Consider the following 16,274-nt stretch of genomic DNA (forward strand, 5'->3'; position numbering starts at 1 on the left):
ACAGGCACCGCCAGATGACGGTCTTTTCAGGGGTCATGGTAGTTGAGTTAAGCCAGAAAAAGTGAGCATCATGCAGCAATGATGGTTATGTTTGGCCACCAAAATAACTTGAGGAACGAACTAGCCTCTCCTGGGTGAAAGACTGCAAAGTAAACTCTACTCTCCGGCTTTAAAGAGCTGTGTTTTATGTTGACACCACATTGTGCTATTTCACGTTGAGTCACTTTCCATTCAATGTTGTTCATAAATAAGTGTTTTGGCATGCCTGGCCGAGTGGCACAATATCCATGTTACTGAAAGGAGGATTTCATTCCTGCATGTTTTGTTGTGGATGATCAAAAATATCCCCCCTCTACTTTTATCACAAATCACTCCCTGTATATACATTGTGTTTGTGTGTGTGTGTGTGTCCCTTAATAGTAAAACATTCTCCACTGCTGACCTCTGCGTCTGATCCTGCTGTGGAGGCCTGCCCATTTCATTAGCATGTTGGAACAGTGAGCCTGGCTTTAGAGGCAATATCCCTGTCAGCAGATTAATCTAATACCTTAACACACACTCACACAGCAGTATACAGATATGCACAGAATGCATGAAGAGACGACACAGTGTGCGCACAGGTTAAAAGATACATACCAATGCACATGACATAGGCACAAAAACAAATTTACACATTTGGCTTATACAGGCTCACAGATACACATAAAGAAGTACGCATCTAATATCTCGGCTCACCCATGACCTACTTTTACTAACCCTGCTTTGCTTTTTGGCAACAACAAATAAGCTGTGATTGAAGAGAGACACTGATGGAGCAGCAGTGAGCTGATGCTGAACGCTGTTGGGTTCTGGTCCCTTTCAGCTTGGTCAGTCCAGGAAGAGCAAACACCGCAAAACTCAACTAGTGTAAAACCTAAGGCATAACGAGCCTGTCATCCAAATAACTAAAAATAAATGTAGTGGTTTCCTGTTGCTGCAGGGCAGTCCTGCTACGGGGGCCGACAGGGGCCAACGCCCTGCTACCTAAGAAAACACAAGCAAATAGACAAAACACAAACAAATTAGTTATTAACAACTATTAACGGTAGTTATTTGTAGTTATTTATGAGTTGTCACTAAAAAAATATAATTTTTTTTATTGTCACAACAGAACACAAGAATATAAAAAATGTATTAAAGTTAAGATAAATAAAATGTATAAAAAAAAAAAACTTAGGGTTAAAGTCCAAAAACTCATTGTTGCCAACAGGGACGTTGTAGATTGCCCTCTGGTGGACAAACTATGCAATGCCTACGCTCATAACATGGTTGACAGTCTGTTTTTATTTTTTAAATAATCATTTATTCGTCATTATAAATGATTCTGATGAATGAATATTTGAAAAAAAAAGAAGAGAAAAAAAGCTAAAGCTCAAATAGGCTGACTTACAGAGAGGGACCAGCAAGCCTGTCCGTTATGTTGTTTTGTTTTGTTTTTATTTCAAGAGCAAATTGCTCCACACTATGAATACAGACTGATTACTTATTTTGTTGGTAATTGTTGTATAATCACAATTTTACACTTGAGGAAGCCTACACTTCAAAATTAAACCCTCTCATGTAAAATGGCTTAAACAAATGTCAATGTTGAACGCTGATGCAGTTTTAAATGTTTTATTACCACAAGTTTACAGACACGTCTCTGCTGATTGAGGATCACCTGTGACCTGAGCCGAGAGAAAACATCTCTCAAACATAGACCGGTTACAGTATTTGATTTCAAAGCAGTTGCACACTGTTTCACACCGTTCTGAGTTTGAGCGTGTCCCGGATCTCTCTCTCTCTCTCCCACCCTATCCTGCCCTGTTGTCAACTCTTCGCTATACTGAAATCACAATGATCATCTTTCTTGACCCAGTCTGTATGTCTAATAGACATTAGACAGTTTGTTTCGATTCACTGCACCAGTGTGACAACGGACAGATCTATCTTGTTTTCTCTGTTAATAACTTTCAATGAAAGACTATAGAGCCCGAGCGATATATTGGCAGGCAGATAATATCGGCTGATATTAGGCTTTTCCTAAACTGTCTGTATCAGCATTTATTGAAAAAATAAATAAAATAATAATAATAATAATAATGTTATAATATATGTGTGTGTGTGTGTGTGTGTGTGTGTGTATATATATATATTTATTCGTCCAACTCATTTATAATGACTAATAAACAATCCTGATAAATTTAACAAATAAAATAAAATGGACTGTCAACCATGTTATGAGTGTTGGTGTGGCATAGTTTGTCCACCAGAGGAAGCTCTACAACGTCCCTGTTGGCAACACTGATTATTTTTATTCATCATTTATAGTGACACATTCATTTTTTGTTATTGTGTTTTTGTTCAAAGGACTTTAAGATTCATATCTTAAGTTTGTATTTTTTTTTATACATTTTATTTATCAGAACAATATATGTTGATGTTCCTCTATTCTGTTGTGACAATTAAATTATAATAATATGATTTTACTGTGAACTCATAAATAACTACAAATAACTAATGTCAGGGAAATCTGTTTATTTTGTTAGGCATTTCTGGATTTAAAAAAATGTATAAATCGGCCGGTACATCGGAATATCTGATTTTTAAATGACTAAATATTTGTATCGGTATCGGCCTTGAAAATTGGTCGGGCTCTAAAAGACAAAGTTATCTCTGCTTTGCTCTAAAATGCCATTTCGGAGATTGTATTTTAGCTTTGGGGGGCATACAGGAATCGGTCTGGTGTCCGTACTGAACACGTAACCCTGTAGAGATTGCCAGCCGTTTAAGAGAGTGGCATGATACACACACATACACACACACACACACACACACACACACTGGCTATTCTGCATGATCATATTTTAGTTAGTAGCACGGAGAACTTACTTATTAGAGTCTCCTCATTTTTTAAGGCCTTGAAAAACACAACTTTATTTTCAAAAGCTAGCCTACTTTATGTAAAAAAATCTGACTACCAGAACCTCTAAGGCTCACTTATGAACATGTATTTTATTCGTTAAAAATAATTTTAATGACGAAGTATGTTCTTTTAAAATACTTTAGCCTCTTCAGACATGCAAAAAATCTGTCAAATGAAACAATACCTGAAAGAAAGCATCCTCTCATGTCCACACTGAGGCTGTCACCTTTGATGAGGGGTTCACAGACACGTTCTGCTTCCTTTATAATGGGATTAGCCTGGAAGCCAAAAAGCTTTGTGAACCACTGCTTTTAGGTTACACTTGCACCTGGTGTTAACTAACTGGAATTCAAACGAAACACATTTTTTTCAAAGACAAAATTGTGTCTCAGTGGGAAAAGAACAGGTGTAAAAAATAAATTATAGCTGACTTCCACTTGGCTTCTTCAGAGTCCTGGTATTGTTAATTTTGTCTCAAGGCCATTGGTAATGTTATTAGATAGGGCCATTTACTTACACCTGGGCTTTTCCTACAAGGAAGAGTCAAATTATTTGCTGTAAAAAGAGAACTATTTAACACTGTCTGTATTTTTCTTAACTGTCTTTTTTTCATTTGTACTAAATTACATCCATCTCCAGAAAACCTCCTTGGAAATTATAGGGAAATGTTTTTTTAACTCTACAGCTGCAGTAAGCTAACAGTCCAGTTGAATAAATAACACACAGTTACATACAAATTCATCAGTACCAGCAGGTACAAGAAATTGGGGAGTTTAATGAGCAAGTCATGACATCCTCTTCTCCCTTTCCTCTCGGGCGGCTGTTCCTGTTGGCAGTGACTCACCAGTTTCTTTACATAGACAAGACAAGCGCCGCCTGCTGGTCATACACAGCACTGCACTGCACATGCCAAAGTGTGTGTGTGTGTGTGTGTGTGTGTGCGCGAGTGTGAGTGTGAGTGTGTGGCTCTGCAGGCAGTGTTAGTCAGATGGGAAAATCTGAGCAGCAGAAGTCAATGAGTAACTGTCTCCCCACCTTCAGGAGCAACTACTGTGAAGAGTGGCTTCGAGCAAGTCACTTCACCTCAGATGCTCCTGTGGATTCCCAAACTGTTTTTGCTGAGCAGCAGGATGCGTACACTGTGCAGTGTTAGACTGAATAGGAGACTGTAGACTAACGCTGTAAGACAACTCGCATACTGATCAACCTTTTCCATTGTTGGTCATATGGGTTTGGCTAACATTTTTTCTAAATGGGTCAAGTATAAAATAACAAAACTAATCCTTGTCTCTGTCCTATTTTAGGATGGGACAAGCACTCATACGGTTACCATGGAGATGACGGCCACTCCTTCTGCTCCTCCGGGACCGGCCAACCATACGGCCCGACATTCACCACAGGGGACGTGATCGGATGTTGTGTTAACCTCATCAACAACACTTGCTTTTACACCAAAAATGGCATCAGTTTAGGTTGGCAACCATTGTTGTGTGTTGTATATTTGGGTGAATTGATTATTATTGTGTAGGGCGGGGTTTCATTCAAAAATGTGCGATATCGGTACCCGTACTCTGATACAGGTACCTAAACTATTTTCTGCAATTCCCTACCACGTGAAAAGTTAGACAGCCAATCAGCTGCATTATTAGATCTTGGTAGAAGCATGCTCCATGCTTATTGGCTCACTGACGCTGATGAGATTTACTACTTAGGTATTGAAATTACATGCATACTAATGGGTAGTTTTTTATGCTCCTTTGCTTAATTTATAGTTTGAAATCATTAACTTGAACTGTTTGTCCTTTCATCCCCCAGGTGTAGCCTTCACAGACCTCCCTGTAAGTATTATTATTTGTGCATCACATAATCATTTTCATAACATACGCTATATAACGCTACCAGTGCTTTCTTTTCCTGGAAACCGTTTTTATTGTTACACTTTCATTGACGTACCTGATTTCAGTTATCTCCATCACTACCTCAGTTTTGACTCTGTAGCAGCTTGGCAGCTATGGACATTTTATAATTTGTCCTCGTTTGTTTTTAGGGAAAATGTTTCAGGAAAATAGTATTATTTATATTATACTATTCCTGTAACTGTAGTGACTCACAAACTAGAATAATATATAACTAGATCTTGACCATGCAGGTCTATTACTAACTATGTTGGCAGTTGGGTTGGAAGCTAACCTTTTTCTGTCCAGCGGCCAAATACCTTTTGAGAATAGAACAGGAACTGAAAATCCCAGTTAGTTGCTGGCCACAGTTGCTGCATGAACAGGTGGAGTAACAGAGTAACTGTCAAAGATAAACGGCATTCACCTGGGTGTTGGTGTTAATGTCATGCCCTGTTGGTGGTTTTGGCATATTCTACATAATATTATGATAGCCTAGTAAAGACAGCCTTCAGTGTTGTTAGCCAGCCTGCTAACGTTCTATTACAGGAACGGAACGAGCCGTGACCAGAAGCTTTCCACAATCAATGCTTTTAAGAACTTTATAGGCTTTGGCATGACATTATTATTTTCATTTCCGGTATATTTTACAAACCAGGATGTTTTTCTAAATATATGTCATTTCAAAGGCAACAGTGGACCAAACTATCACGCAGATTATAGCTGTCTCAAGATTATGCTACTTGAAACATAATTTGTCTCATTCACATGTACAAATGTTGATGACTTGGAGTATTTGAAAAAAATGTTTAAAACAATGCAAAAACTGACAGATTTGTTTTCTTCTTTAATATCTTCCAGCCCAACCTGTACCCCACAGTGGGGCTTCAAACTCCGGGGGAGATCGTAGACGCTAACTTTGGCCAGCAGCCGTTTGTCTTCGACATTGAGGACTACATGAGCGAATGGCGGGCCAAGATCCACGGCATGATCGCTCGCTTCCCCATAGGAGAGAGGCTGGGGGAGTGGCAGTCTGTCCTGCAGAAGTAAGATTCAGTACCCACATCTCTATGAACGCACGCACACACACACGCACACATGCGCGCACACACACACACGCACACACACACAATCAAGTCTCACAACAGCTAGTTCAATGTCGCTCCCGCTCTTTTATAAGCTGGACTAAACCGTGGAGAGAGATCTGTCACTATGAGAATACTGTGTTGAGTGATGTGGTAATTTCTTACACAGCCTTGTTGAATACTCTATACTGATTGGCCTATCATGGCATTTTATGGTCTGTATAGAAGAATCTGCTTACTTGGACTAGCTTATTGCTGCCTCTCTGCACAGTACACTACCCGGGTTGGGTTACCGAGGGAGAGGGGTGGTCATACGTAGCTCATACCGCTGATCCGGATCTAAAAGGGAGAGAGAGGGGAGGTAACGGGGAGCATTAACAGCGCTAATGAAAACAGTGCAACCAGAGCAGCAGTTAGCTTCATGGCTAACTCTCACTCGCCAGGTGCTCCTCAACTATAACGCAAACCTATAAAAATATACAATATACATACAAATATACTTTCATCTGAAAGCTGTGAATATGACTGTAAAATGCATCTACAAACAAAACAATAAATAATAAGCAGCAAAAGCTGACAGTGTTGCATTAGACAAGGAAACCTTTTACACAAAAGATTTCAAAAACAGTAGACTACAAAAAAAACAGTAGACTGTGTGTGTGTGTGTGTGTGTGTGTGTGTGTGTGTGTGTGTGTGTGTGTGTGTGTGTGTGTGTGTGTGTGTGTGTGTGTGCGCATGTGTAGGTTTTGATATTTCATCATGTACTGTATAAGTGAAACTCCAGGACAACAGTAGGGAGAGGGGCAGGAAAACCAAAATTGGTTTCAAAGCAGGGAAACACAGTTCATCATTTATCAGAATCACGTAATTTATATCATCCCTATTATGTCCTCCATATTGTTTATAAGCGATATAGATATCCGTGGGTTTTCATGCAAGATTTGCTCGTGGCTCGCAGAAAAGAATAGAGGAGATGCGGAAGCAGTCGCTCCAGATCAGCTCCAGCACAACAGCTTAACATGAGCACTGGTGTAGATAAACTACTCAAATAACAAAAAGGACTAGGCCGACACACATTATGAAGAAAGGATTAATCTTCTCTAAAAACAGAACAATGTGATAGTTGCACAATTAAACGATGCCAGTGGTACATAAGTTTTCACTTTCAGTTTCCTTTGGAAATATATTGGTGGACCGAAGAGAGAAGATGGGCTGAAATACTACTGGGACCACTACAGATGACCATTTAATATCTACAGTCACAATATGGACACCACCGCTGACTCTCTGTAACAATTTGACCATGATTAAGCATGTTGACTGTACACAGTCCAGCCACATGCTAGGTTTCAAACCTAGTCTTGTTATGTGTTTTGTCTCCAGTATGGTTTCCAGCTACCTAGTGCATCATGGGTACTGTGCCACTGCAACAGCCTTCGCCAGAGCCACAGAGACCATGATACAAGAGGACCAGACATCTATAAAGAACAGACAGAGTGAGTGAACAGAGAGAAAACATTTTCATTTGACTTGTTACACATATAACATATAGTGTTAAGTCATTTAACAGAACCAAAGAATGTTCTGGGCGTGGTGGTGTTTAGGATGTTGTTCTCCTAAACTATCTAAGATGTTACAACAGAATACAGTGTTTTCCCCTGGTGTATTGCAGGCGTGGTTTGCTAAGTCACTATAGTTTTAAGACTTTTTTAAAACGTTCAGAAACTTAGACATAGTCAAATTTGCAAATCTTTATTTAGGGCTCTTTGGAGTCTGTATTATAGCTTTTTTAAATTCTCAATTTTGCAATTCCATACATGGTTCTGTTGTCATAGAAACTATTAGGCTTTACAGGCTAAACAACTTTTCTTTTCTACTCCCTAGGATTAACAAGCAAACCTTTTTCATTTCCGCTATTGCTATCAGATATTAAATGGCATGAAAATGTCACTTTATGAGGTTTTTAACGTTAATATGAGTTCCCCCTGCCTGCCTACGGCCCCCCAGTGGCTAGAAATGGTGACAGGTTTAAACCAAGCCTTGGGTATCCTGCTGTGCCTTTTGAGAAAATGAAAGCTCAGATGGGCCGATCTGGATTACCTCCCCTTTCTCTGCTTTGCCCACCCAAAGAATTTTGCCCACCCATGGGAGAGAGACAACATGGCTTTCAAACATGCAAAGTGGCAGTTGGTCAAGGCCACACCCCTAGCTTCGATTTTGTCCCCCCCCCCCCTTGTCAAAAGCTACAGACTCAGAAATGGCACATACTAAGGAAAGCTCATTGTGGGACTGGCTCTAGTGGCTGTAATTGTGTACCAAGGCTGAATTTTGGGAAAGACACTTCCGATATGGTATTAGGAGACCACTTAGGTCTATATAAAAGTTTACCATGTAAAGTTTCCCATCATTGGAAACGAACAACGTCCAGAATGAGCTAGCAATAGCACCCTGTTTCTTTTGTCTAATAGAGATACAGAAGCTGGTGCTTGCGGGACGGGTGGGTGAAGCCATAGATGCTACTCAGCAGCTTTATCCCGGCCTGTTAGAACACAACCCCAACCTACTATTCATGTTGAAGTAAGTCGGATTGTTTTAAAGATTAAGATCGAATTCAGGACAAAAGAAGCTGGACTGTGTGTGTGTGTGTGTGTGTGTGTGTGTGTGTGTGTGTTTGTGTGTTTGTGTGTGTACTGTATATACACTGGCTTTATCAGGATACTAAGCATCATGATAAAGTTCTCTTGGCCTTTGGAATTAAAATTACCCCCCATCATCACATACCCTTCACCATACCTAGAGATAGGCATTGCGTTATTTCAGTTAGCCTAATAGCTGGTTTGATTTGCATTGAGAGATGATCTTATGGAAAGTTCCCCATGCCTATCTCTATGTGTGGTGAATGGTATGTCATGATTGGGGGGCTATTTTAACTCCAAAGCCAAGGGAACTTTATCAGGATGCATAGTATGCTGGATCCATGAAATAACTGGCCTTCAAAAATAAAAATGTGCCTGCCTCTATGGGAATTTAACATAGGGGTGTGTATATTTAAGAAAATGTGTGTACTGTAAAGGTTGGAATTTTCTAAATATTTAGAATCAAGACATTAAAAGATGTTTTTTTATTCCTCTTTTTAATCAACTTTAGCAGGGGTGTACACATTTTTATTTATATACCGTCCAGCAGTGATTGTTTACCGTCACTAATGCTGCTGTGGATGTAAAATGCCAAGAAACATGTTTCCTTTTCCTTAAAAGCGTTGATTTCCAGTAACACCAGTAAGTTGCATTATAGGTGTCGTCAGTTTGTGGAGATGGTGAACGGTACAGACAGCGAGGTTCGCTGCTTGGCCATTCGCTCCCCCAAGTCCCAGGACAGCTACCCTGGCTCACCCAGCCTCAGCCCCCGCCACGGAGCCAGCAACACACACCTGCACACCGGAGGTACACTTTATTCATTATTTATTTAGAGTTAGCTTATGAGCTCCTTTTCCCCTGCCGTCCCTGAGCAGGCTAATACAAATGGCCTAATATGATGGAAGGATGGATGGATGATCCCAAACTGGGAAATTACTGTGTAACATTGGTATTAACTCAGTAACCAGTGTGCAAGTAGCATGTAGCAATATTGTAATGTGTGAGGTAATGAGAGAGTTATATCACACACAGTTGTGAATTCTTGCACCGTTTTATGGATGGCGACATCCAACCTCTTAGAGAAGGACAGGGTCATCCATGATACTACATACTTTAATACACTGTGTGGTACAGTCCAATAAAGTACATTACAAAAGTAGCAGATAAATGTAAAAACAATGATTTGATTTCCGGTGGAAGTCTTCAGTCTTTGTTTTTTTTCTCAAAGCTTGAAAAAATTAAGTACACAGTGAGAGGAAACACTGACAAGCTTTTTCTTATACGTATGGCAGCCTTTTCTGTCATGTTTCGCACACTTGCAGGTCTTAACAGATCTTGACTAAGTTATGTTATATTATGCTATATGTATGCATTTGAGTCTAACTAAGCCAGGGTGGAGTAGTGGTGGGTGGGGTTTGTGCTTTTATTCAGTTTTCTTTGCCTTCTGTGTAAGTCTTGTAATTGGTGGCTCTGACTAAGAAGACTGTTTGCCCAAACTTGTTGCAAATGCAGATGCACCCCCCACCCCCATGTTAAACATTAAACATGAGGCAAGCATCTGCAAAATGTCTATACTATCAAAATTATAAAAATAGGACTTTTGTTATTTGTGGCAATGGTGGAAGCTAATGGCCTTTCAGTCAGGTTTTTTTTGTGTCTGTTTGGAGAGAACCACAACTGTTTATTTTGGGAGATTTATGTGATTTTCCCGGTCACTGTAGGAGATGGGATAAGTGTCTGTGTTTTACGATAACTTCTACACACAGAAGCAGACAGCCCAACCTGCAGTAACGGAGTGACTCCCCCCAACAAGTCAAAGAGCCACAGTGGCACAGGCAGCAGCAGCATCAAATACCCCAGCGTGTCCTCCTCCGCCTCCTCTTCCACCTCCTCCTCCCCTTCCTCCGTCAACTACTCTGAGTCCAACTCCTCCGACTCCACGAAGAGCCAGCCACACAGCGCCAATAGCACCCAGGAAACCAGGTAAACTGTGCAAAAACAACGGATGTGTCCTTTTTATAAAAAAAAAGGCTCGTTTATTTAAATGATTTATTTAAAGTGGATATATATCATTTTTTGTTAATTCTTTGGACAAAGACGGTAGTGCTTCAACTACACTTATTGTTGTAATTGTCAGGGGTCTCATTTATAAAACTGTGCGTAGGATCCTTACTAAATGTGTAAGTTTCCCCAAAAGTCAAAAATGACGTACGCAAAAAAAATCTGATTTATAAAACCGTGTGAACGCACATCTGTAAGCAGTGTTACCTTTATAAATCACAGATTACCCACACGTGTGTGTACGTGAATCAGCTTCTTATCCCGCTCTGCACAAGCCCATTTTTAAACCATAAGTAGTCAATGCAAAGCGCCCCGTGAATGCTGATCAGTATGTTGACCCTAGCAGTTCTTCTTACGTTTGCATGATGAGTTTCGGAGAAAAAGCAAAAAACATTCAGGAATGGGACGTTTAGCAGTTGCTGCAAATCAAATTATAATTTTGGCTTGTTCTGGTACACTGTAGGGAAACCATCTTTAGACTAGCATCATTAATAATAGTGTCCAAAACGGCAGGCATTACGGCACTTGGGGACAGCTTCGATATACCAGACGTATAGGATAAGATTTAAATGTGCTGTATTTATATGGCGCTTTTCTAGTCCTAACGACTACTCAAAGCGCTTTTACATAGTACAGGAACAATTCACACACACTCATACACTGTGGCCGAGGCTGCCGTACAAGGTGCCACCTGCTCATCAGATAAACACTCACACACATTCGGGGGCAACTTGGGGTTCAGTGTCTTGCCCAAGGACACTTTGACATGGGACTGAAGGGCCAGGGATGGAACCACCAACCATCCGATTGGCAGGCAACCATTCTACCACTGAGCCCAGAACTATATACTATATCTAAACAAGCCTTAGTGAGAAAGTTGAAGATATAGGCCTAATATTTATAAAAAGCATTTAGCTGTCTGCCATTTCCCTCTGGAAACAGCCGGTTACCCCCAGAGTATTTGGATGGAACGGTTCTGGCGCGTTGACCTCTCTACTGGACCCAGTTCAGTACATAGATCCAAGAGCCCAGCTTTAGGGAATTTTTCATTGACCATGACATTTGTCATTGTCATGGTCCCTGAAGGCTCTTTCTCTCCTGATTATTCCATTTGGGTATAGTCCTGCAGTGTCAGCAGTACCATCATGCAGCATTATGTACGGGGGGGGGGTCACCGCAGTATTTAAATGTTTACAACAATTAGAGTGAGTGTTAACACCTTGCCAAAATATCCGCATCAACTAGTGGTATCCCCCACCCTGAGGTACACTTTGAAGATGAAAGAAAGTGTAAAAGGCAAACACACGTTTCTTCATACAGGTTTTGTCACAAACAGTATTAAAGTTCGGACCAATAACTGGGACATTAAGTGTAACGAGAGCTTAGCGGCTAAATTTTCAAACTTTGACATTCGATGATCTATGCAGAGTATTAAAGACAGATATTTAGGCTACACTGTGTTCTGCCGTTATCTAGTGCTAGGGTATTAGATGCTATACTGTATTCCATACAGTCGGGCCATCTTCTCCTCCTGCGCTCCGTAGCGAACAATGAGACGTGAGACAGCACTTATTAAATATTAAGAACACATTTAGACTCAAGATTTGAGTTGGATTTTACAATTGCTATGGAACAATTTTCACTCAGTACAAGCCCAAATAACAATGCTGGATTCAATCAATTAATGATAACGTGGATGATATGGAGTGAACAAATGTGTGTGAGGCATCAATATTTTAAAATATTACAAGCGACCATTATTCCCACATTTCCTTTGTGCAGTCAGACATCAGTTCACCTCCTCACCATCAGCGTCCCCTATTCCCCCTATAGTGTCTCCAAAATATGCGCTCTCATGAGTCAGAGTTTGCGTGGAGGACCGCTAGGGTAGATATCGATAGGTAACGAGACACCAAACTTTGGTTTGATTCGATTCACGATTATTGTCCCACGATTCGATACACCCCTCGATTCTGTTTTTTGTGCGGGGGGCTTGTAACATTTTCTCTCCCTCGTGGCATCGTTTTGTCATTGATTACATGCCAGTTTGCAACACAGTACAACAGTTACCTGATTTATTGATATTGATAGATTTCAATGTTGATCGATCCACCACCAAAGATTCTATTGTACCTTAAAATAATGTTTCCAAAATCATTTCAGTGGTTCATTAACTCGTTGGAATGAGACAAAAGAATAATTGTAACAATTCCCCTCCCAAGCTGTAGGGGGAACGAAGAGGAAAAGTATTTTGGTGCCTACTGTAAAGGGCTGCTTGACAAGTAGCTAATGTAATTCTTGGTGGGTAACGTAAGATTACGACACATTATTTTTAGGAGGATTGTTTTGACTACGGTTAACAACTCTAGGCAAACAAACAAATTCATCAGTAATGTTAACTGTATAGATAGACGACTAATCTAATGGTAATTTGGCTAGCTAGCCCACCTCTGTCTTCTGCCTCAGTCTCCTGGCGCTGCGAGGCTTCACTCTCAGGGATGAGAGCTGACAACAGCCCCGGGGACACATCCATTCCACAGTCAGCCCCCGGCCAGCTAGCAACCACTCACTATCATTACAGCCCCGGCCAGGGGACACATCCACAGTCAGCCCCCAGCCAGCTAGCAACAACTCACTATCATTACAGCCCCGGCCAGGGGACACATCCACAGTCATCCCCCAGCCAGCTAGCAACCACTCACTATCATTACAGCCCCGGCCAGGGGACACATCCACAGTCAGCCCCCAGCCAGCTAGCATTACAGCCCCGGCCAGGGGACACATCCACAGTCAGCCCCCAGCCAGCTAGCATTACAGCCCCCGCTAGGGTACACATCCACAATCTACCCCCAACCAGCTAACAGCCATCCCGGTCAGCACTTAACTCCGATGCTAAGGACGCTAACGCTAGTTTACTGAACCATCGGGGAACAGACCCAGGCACCCAAGTCAAACAGCGGCCACTCGTAACGTTACAACTCTGTTAGTGTTACCAGTGCCCCCTCTTTCACTTTTAGCCGTCTGTACAGTTAGCTAAATTTCACAGATAAAACAGGAATAAGGCATCAAAAGGACTAGTAGTAAGTTAAAAATGTGGTAGCACTAGATCTGGACGAGAAGGATAACTCTGGGAGTTGGAAGGGGTGTTTGTTGCGATTTTGCCTTCTCCCACCGATTTTGGTTTTATTTTTCATATCATTACAGCCCTAAGGGCCGCACATTCTCCCACACCTCACAACCTTGGCATGGTAAAGTGGCGTTCGCACATTTTCAGCCCCATTTTGTGCATGTACCACGTTTAAAAACGAGACCCCTGTTCTTTATGGTAATGTATTACAGCGTTGACGTTACTTGAACAGAAAATATTCAATAGATATTATTAATTTGCAATAACATAATACGTTACAGATGCATCGTTTTGCGTTCATGTTGCATACGGTAACTTGGCCTACGTTGGAAATATCACAAGCTAATGATAAAAACCAACGGGTTGGTTTTGTCAAAACCAGACACTACATGTGTTAATAGAAATTTTACACACAGTCTGATGAAGCAGATTAGTTTGTTAGTGTTAAACTATTCATAATTAACTTAAATTCTGTTGCTTTTTAGTCATGGATATTTAATAGGGCTGTAACAAATGTTATAGTAAAATACTTAATGTTTAAAATCTTTTTTTCTGGGTCTATAAGGGTCATATATAGGATTTGTTTCTTAGCATGATGTACATGTAACAACATTTTCATGACATGAAGCAACAGGGTAGCAACTGGAAAGGACAATTCTGTTTTACCTTTTATCTATAAAGGCAACTGGGCCAGAGACTTTAAAACACCAATCTCCTAGCATAAAATATTAACATTATGTCCATATTATTCTTTCATCCTTTGAGTTAAGTTTAACGTGTGTGTGTGTGTGTGTGTGTGTGTGTGTGTGTGTGTGTGTGTGTGTGTGTGTGTGTGTGTGTGTGTGTGTGTGTGTGTGTGTGTGTATAGTGACAGTGAGATGGAGATTGAAGCAGAGCACTATACAAACGGGGTTGTTGAGGGCTCCTCAGCGCGGATCATGAATGGCACATACAAACACGAAGAGATCCTTCAGCCAGACGACAACAGTATTGGCAATGGGGTCACAGGTACACACACACTAAACTTTGCATGCTCCAGTTAGCAGCACATAAGCTACATCATGTATTTTTCTTTCTTTTTTGCTTTTGTTGAACCTTTTCTTTCCTTTGTGTGATTCATTGTTTTGTGATTTTTTCTTTTTTGTATACCTTGCCGTTTGCTTTTTTTCCCCCTTTTCTCTTATATAGTTTTTTTTACATTTAACTTCCAGCATGATGTTTCTATCTGTCTCCCAATAACTGTGTGTTTGTTGTCAGCAGATGAGGGTTGTAGTAATGGTAGACAGCTCTGTGGAGGCAACCAGGCAGCCACAGAGAGGATGATCCATTTTGGAAGGGAGCTGCAGGCGCTAAATGAACAGCTGTGCCGGGAGTATGGCAAAAATGCCACACACAAGAAGATGTTACAGGTACACACAAACACAAACACACACACACACACACATACACACATCTGCACGTGCATACACTTACAAACTGTTTGATTTAGAATGTGCTGTAATGAACTAGATAAGAGTCCCAACTGTAACAACTAGTAGGTCGGTACGGTGGTGTACAGGAGAAAGCTGTAATGACTCTATACTGTAGTTATGTCCTCTGATTCATAAGCAGCCACTTCTCCACGCCGATCACGAAGCAATCCTTCTCATCTCCACTCTACAACACATCTCTCTCTCTCTCTCTCTCTCTCTTTCTCTCTCCCCCTGTGTGTGTGTGTGTGTGTCACTCTGTCTTCCCATCCGTCGGTCCTTCTCTTCTGGTGCCTGATCGCTAGACACAGCTAAGAAGTCAAGACAGCCAAAATCACCATAAACCTGGTTTTATTTTGTAAAGTATCCGGCTGCACTGTGGCCTACCTTTATGTGATTACCTGAGACCCCGAACAATTGCTGCAGCGTGCGGTCTAGCACGGCCCGATCATGTCCCGGCCCGACCGCTCCGCTCCTGATTGCAGTTGTTGTGCACAGACAGATTGGATAACATGGACGGCAAAATAAAAATGGCTCTGCTTTACGGCACTTCATGGCTATTCGCGGCACATCCGCATGCTGTATGTTTTTGCTGTTGAAGAGATAGTTTTCTGATTCAAATCCAGCTCTGTGTCATGTCAATGTGGGCTGTGTGTGCACATGAACAGTGTGTGGCTTCCCAGCTGAGCAGAGATGGGGAGGTCTGCCGATGTGAAACGTGTTGCAGAGGGTGTCTGCTGAGATCCGCCTGGTCTTGGCACACCTCGGCTGCTGGAAAGCTCTGTGCACTGGGTGTTGTGTTGGCATATCTTAAGTTTGGATTTTTATACATTTTACTTTAATATATTTGGATGTTCCTCTGTTCTGTTGTGACAATGAAACAAATTATTATTATGTTATTTTAGTGATAACTCTATATACATACTCTCTAAATAACCAATGTTAGAGAAATCCGTTTATGTTTTGTCACGCGTTTCTGGACATATACAGTGGGTACGGAAAGTATTCAGACCCCTTTAAATTTTTCACTCTTTGTTTCATTGCAGCCTTTTTCCAA

General features: G+C 41.1%; 1 protein-coding gene across 1 annotated transcript in view; it reads left to right on the top strand.

Annotated features, from left to right (window-relative positions):
• ranbp10 (RAN binding protein 10) overlaps positions 1-16,274 on the top strand; it is a 48,330-nt gene that overhangs the window by 27,526 nt on the left and 4,530 nt on the right. The window contains exons 4-12 of the mRNA XM_034878831.1: positions 4,249-4,416; positions 4,760-4,782; positions 5,701-5,885; positions 7,308-7,420; positions 8,393-8,501; positions 9,219-9,367; positions 10,327-10,543; positions 14,617-14,756; positions 15,009-15,157. Of these exons, the coding sequence (XP_034734722.1) occupies positions 4,249-4,416; positions 4,760-4,782; positions 5,701-5,885; positions 7,308-7,420; positions 8,393-8,501; positions 9,219-9,367; positions 10,327-10,543; positions 14,617-14,756; positions 15,009-15,157 (1,253 nt within the window). The remainder of the gene's footprint in view (positions 1-4,248; positions 4,417-4,759; positions 4,783-5,700; positions 5,886-7,307; positions 7,421-8,392; positions 8,502-9,218; positions 9,368-10,326; positions 10,544-14,616; positions 14,757-15,008; positions 15,158-16,274) is intronic.

The sequence above is a fragment of the Etheostoma cragini genome, chromosome 8 (genome assembly GCF_013103735.1).
Source record: "Etheostoma cragini isolate CJK2018 chromosome 8, CSU_Ecrag_1.0, whole genome shotgun sequence".
Classification (NCBI taxonomy): Eukaryota; Metazoa; Chordata; class Actinopteri; order Perciformes; family Percidae; genus Etheostoma; species Etheostoma cragini.